The sequence below is a fragment of the Helobdella robusta genome, assembly GCF_000326865.2.
Source record: "Helobdella robusta unplaced genomic scaffold HELROscaffold_11, whole genome shotgun sequence".
Lineage (NCBI taxonomy): Eukaryota > Metazoa > Annelida > Clitellata > Rhynchobdellida > Glossiphoniidae > Helobdella > Helobdella robusta.
This window is the reverse complement of record NW_008703617.1, coordinates 2,065,938-2,071,689: the sequence shown is the minus strand read 5'-3', so window position 1 is coordinate 2,071,689 and position 5,752 is coordinate 2,065,938. Positions and strand designations below refer to the sequence as shown.

Here is a 5,752-nt window from a genome sequence, read left to right as displayed (position 1 = left end):
AGAAAGACACAACAAGAACTGATGATTCCATGCAAACAAATGAACCAGCAACAACTACAGCCACTCCTTTTTTCTCCAAACAGTACCCCAGCTGAGTCAGACACCATGTCTTTGTTGATGGATCAACTTCAACAAATTGCCGAGATTGGCCAGCAAATTTTGCAACAAGAGCAACAACCTCAGTCCCAGCAACAACTTCATCAACCTCAACAACTTCAACAGCCTCAAGAATTTCATCCAGAACAACAAAATCAACAACAACTTGATCAACTTTCATATCAGCATTTTCAACAGCATGAATTTCAACAACAATATTTTTATCAATCACATCAACACTATCCTTATCCAGCATACATTAACAGTAATGACATTAACAGTTTTTGCACTGACAACTTTCCAATAAACGACGACGGCGGCATCAACAGCATCACAACAACGTCTGCCATTACAACATGTATTTCGGATTCTTCCTCTCGCACCAGTTTCACAGATTTGCTCTCTTCTGCTGGTACTACAACTTCTTTTACCACAACTCCTTACGACAACATCAGTGCGAATATATATGACATTAACAGTTTTAATGCCAGTATGATTTATAATAATTATTGCAGCAATAACGGTGACATCAATACAGATAGCAGTAACTTTTATTGTACTGCTAACAATACTTCTACCTATATAACTCTTACTTCCAATACTACCAGGTACACAAATACTCATCCCATAGTTACTGACACTGACCTCTTACCCAGTAGTGCTCCGCAGAGTACAAACAATGCCAGTAATAATGTCACTCCAAGTAACAACGTCAGTAGTAACAAATTCAAATTAACAATTAGAAACAGTGGCTGTAGTGGTGTAAATGGTGATGATACTAACTCTTCTGCATCTAGTAAAAGTGGAAAATCCCGAAAAATTACTCTAAGAATGAGCCAATTTAGGGAAATACTTGAAAAGGGTTTGCTATTTATACTCCCTGCAGCTGAAAGTACTAGCCAATCTTCAGCCGTTGAAGCTTCTACGAATGCCACTGCCGCTCCTACTGCTACAACTTCTACTGCTACTACTTCTACTACTATTAATAATACTACCGATGCTACTACTACTGATGCTACAATAAGTACCAGTGATCTTTATTTCAATACTATTGCTGTTACTTCTAGTGACCTTATCACTCTAACTCCAGCTATTGCTGTTTCAACAATTTTTACTACTGCCACGGCTACTACTACTTCTACTGCTACTTCTACTGCTGCTACTAATACTACTACAACTACTAGTACTGCTAATACTACAGCTGATATTAATATAAATAATAACAATTTTCCTATAAATTCTAATAGCGCAGCTGCAACTGCTACTACATGCGCGAATGTTTCTGCTGTTACTACAGCTCCTACACTTACTACTGCCGCTTTTGCTTCTACGGCTGCTACTGCTACTATGACTAGTAAAATTATGAATGATGTTGAAGAGAATCACCTGTCTGTAGAAAATGACGACACGGAAGAAAATGAGGATGACGACGATGATGATGAAAATGAAATTATGGAAACTAATAATAATACTTCTACTGTCATTAATGATGATGACGATGCTACTATTACTACTACTGATACTACTACTACTGATACTACTACTACTACTACTACTACTACTACTACTGCTACTACTACTACTACTGATAATAATAATAATTTCTCCCATCCCTTGTTCAGCGTCAGAAAAAGGTTGAATTTGGATCTGAATGACAACAACGACAATAATAGCAACAATAATAATGACAATAATAATAGCAATAATAATAATAGCAATAGTAAAAGTATTAGTAATAGTGATAGTAGTAATGGTAATATGACCAACGATGAATCAGTTGACACTCAAAAGGATGACGTCATCGATCTATCTTTAAGTAAATTGAAAAAACCAAATAATACTAATAAAGATGATGATATTGATAATGATAATAATGATAATGATGACGATATTATCTTAGATCTCTCTTTAGCTAAAAAGAAAATACCAAACAATAATGACAATAAAAATGGTAATTGTATAAGTAGCAATAATAATAATAACAATAATAGTGATAAAACTAATTACCGCATCGTTGGTAATAATAGTAATAATAATAATAATGATGATGGTGATGATGATGATAGTGGCGTTCTTGACCTTTCGGTTAAATCTAAAAATGCAAAATTTAATAACACTGATGATGATGTAAGTAATACTAATGAGGATAACTGCGTTAGTAATAGTACTGCTGCTGCTGCCACTACTACTGCTACTAGTAGTAGTGGTAGTAGTAACAACAATAATAATAACAATAAACAGAATAAAAAAAATAAAAATAAAAATGATACAGAGAGAAAGAACAAAGTCAAGAACGTTGATAATAAAACCATTGGCGACAAAATTATCAATACTGCAGCTGCAACTACTACTACTGCTAATGATAACATTAAAAAACGTAAAAAGAATATTACTACTACTGCTGCTGATACTTCTGCTACTTCTACTGCTGCTGCTACTTCTACTGCTGCTACTTCTACTACTACTACTACTGCTGCTACTACTGCTACTATTACTTTTAATGATAATAATACTAATAAACGTAAAAAGAAAACTGCAACTGCCGCCACTCGCGGTAATGATGGTGGTGATATGAAAAGTAAGAGGACTTATAACAAAAGAAAAGATAAAAGTGCTGAAGGTTCTGGCGACAAAATTATCAATACCGTTGATAATAGTAACAACAACAATAATATTAATAATAATAAAGAAAATATGTCTCATATGGCATGTGGTTCATCATCGTCAGCATTGCCATCATCTTTTTCATCTACTAATGTAGCATCAGCATCATCACAACTATTATCATCATCTACCGCTGCTACTATTACAGCTACTACTACTTCTACAGCTACTACTACTACTACTACTACAGCTACTACTACCACTACTAAAGCGTCGTCGTCATCATCGAAATTGCCATCATCATTTTTGCCACAAGCACCGTCACCAGCATTGCTACAGACATTATTTAAGGCAACCTTATCATCAATACAATCGTCATCATCACAGGCATGTTCATCGTCGTCATCATCACAATTGGCAAAATCAAGATCATCATCATCGCCCGTTACCCCACTGACAACAAGAAAGAGGAAATACGTCACACAATGCTTGTCTACGTCATCTTCGACACCGTCATTATCAGCAGCGATACCATCGTCATCATCATCATCTAATCATCTGCAAAGTGCTTCACTGCATACGCCTGCAGTTTCAGCTGGAGGTAATTTTTGTAACGAATGAATGATTTTTTGTCGTTGTAGCAAATGTTGAATGATATTTATGATGAAGATGACGTTTCAAATGATGAAGATGACGTTTCGAATGATGAAGATGACGTTTTGGATGATGAAAATTAAGATGGCAGTGGTTAAAGACTTGAGAATGTTGCTGGTGATGTTGTAGATGTGAAAGATGATGAGAGTATGATAGAGTTGACAATGATGATGATAATAATAAGAGTGATGATGGTGTGTTTGTTTATTTAATTAATTTATTTATTTATTAAAAAAAAATAATTTTTAATGTTAATTGTTCTCAGTAGTCAGTGACGGTTCGGAAGGTGCTCCTACTGCAAACAAAAGAAAGGTAATGCACATCAAATTATTTGGCTAATTAGCTGATTAATTAATTAATTAATTAATTAATGAGTCAACTTAATAATCAATCAATGAATAACTCAATTAATTGAGTAATATTAATAAATTATTAATTATCATTATTTTAATTTTTTTATCATTTCAGAAAATTGACTTCAACCAAATGGACATTAATAATATTCTAAAGATATTGCACGACCAAAGCCAAATCAAAAAACCATAAAATTATTTTTTCCCATTTGATTCGTTATCTGAACATAAACATGTATATATGTATGAAGGGTGTATGTATGTATCTATACATGTGTGTGTGTGTGTATATATATATATATATATACCTGGAAAGCCATAGTTGACGTTATTCAGTTCTTTTAGCTACATTTACGTTCTTGGAATGTTTTTTTGCTTTTAAATTCGTTTTTATCCGTGTTGCTTTTTTGACTTTGCTATGTAAAACTTACTTTAATTGACAGTTTATGATATGGTATACCTTTGCGTTTGTACAATTTCATTTAAGCATGTACATTCATGAAATCTTTGATGTAATTAATAAGTTATTAAAGGTATTTAATGGCACCAGGTCAATTTTTACTGTGATTGGACACAAGTCCATGTTATCCATTCTGTACCATTGGTTGTGTTAATTTTGTTGGTCAATATGAATTTTTGAAATAGTTTTCGTGTTATTTCTTCTAATGCGTGTGTGTGCGTGTTTGTCCGTGTGTTGCTGCCATATTTTATGGTGAAACGCATTAGCTTAATTAGGATTAATTAGATGAGTAGTTAATGATGTCTCGCACTGATTTCCCCGTCTAGAGCAGACGTTCTAAAGAACGAATGGAAGCATAGCATGTAGAAGATAGCCGATTTGAAAAAAATAATTTTTTAATGAAATCAGATAAAGAACAGCTTTTATGCTATATATTTAGACAGGTGATATCTTGAACAAAGAATGTGGAAGAAAGATTTTATAAAACGCAGCCGACTTTGTGTTTTTTCTTTTGTGTTAGTGATAATTAATTAGTAAATATTAGGAATTTTTAGGAATTGAATCTCTATTTTGGGAAGATAATAATATTTTTAAACGTCGGCTTTGTTTAAATAATTAAATTTTAATATTAAATTAATTTTAAACGATTTAAAATGCTTCTAGTTAATATAATAATCTAAAAAGTATAATGGAAAATCGAAACTCCATTGCTGGATCTGTTCCTGTTAGGAATCAGTATAATAATAAAAGCTCACTGTCGAACAGCTCTGAGAGGCCGCTGTCGTTTTCAGAGGCTAGTAGAAAATTACATCTTTCAAAAAAAGTTTAGTTTGAAAAAATGGCGACTGAATAAGTAACTAAAATCGCACTTTAAAATAGCTGATCAACAGTTTTCAATTTACTTCCTATTACTATTTACTTGGGATAAGCTACCAAACTTTCTGTTTTAAGCTGTTTTGGGAAGATAAAATGTATAGCAAATTAAATAGTTTTATGAAATAATAAATAATTTCAAGTTTATAATGATATTTAGTATTAATTGTCAGTTGATTAGTGACAGTAATTACAGTTGCAATAATTTCCTGAAGGCTTGCTTTGCTAGACTATATTTTAGCGATCATTTCTATATATCAATGTATTTATGTATTTACGTATTTATGTATATATGTATGTGTATGTATAATGTAAATTGTATATTCTGCATATACTTGTCTAGAAATTTATGAGTTTGTTTTTTCCTAATGCTGGTCTATTATACATGCATATTTTCACGTAAAATCACATTTGGATAATTTGTATGGTATTTAGATTGTTCAATTTATATATATATATATATATATATATATATATATATATATATATATATATATATATATAAACCTATACACATGTATACTTTGTGTGTATTAACTATGCATATTATATCTATATTTGTATAGAGGCATATTTATGTATGTATGTATGTGAATGTGTGTGTATAAGTACTAATGTATTAATACATAAAAGTTCAGAAGAGTTTTCTGGCTCTTATTTGCACTTGGAGATGTTTGTTTTTTGTTTGGAGATATACATATTTACCTGTATG

The 5,752-nt window shown here is 32.0% G+C and overlaps 1 protein-coding gene across 1 annotated transcript in view; it reads left to right on the top strand.

Annotated features, from left to right (window-relative positions):
* The window catches only part of HELRODRAFT_190175 (hypothetical protein), a 9,747-nt gene extending 5,394 nt beyond the window's left edge, over positions 1-4,353 (top strand). Inside the window, exons 5-7 of the mRNA XM_009012807.1 lie at positions 92-3,301; positions 3,620-3,666; positions 3,823-4,353. Coding sequence (XP_009011055.1) covers positions 92-3,301; positions 3,620-3,666; positions 3,823-3,900 — 3,335 coding nt within the window. The 3' untranslated portion in view covers positions 3,901-4,353. The remainder of the gene's footprint in view (positions 1-91; positions 3,302-3,619; positions 3,667-3,822) is intronic.
* Positions 4,354-5,752: the final 1,399 nt, after the last annotated feature.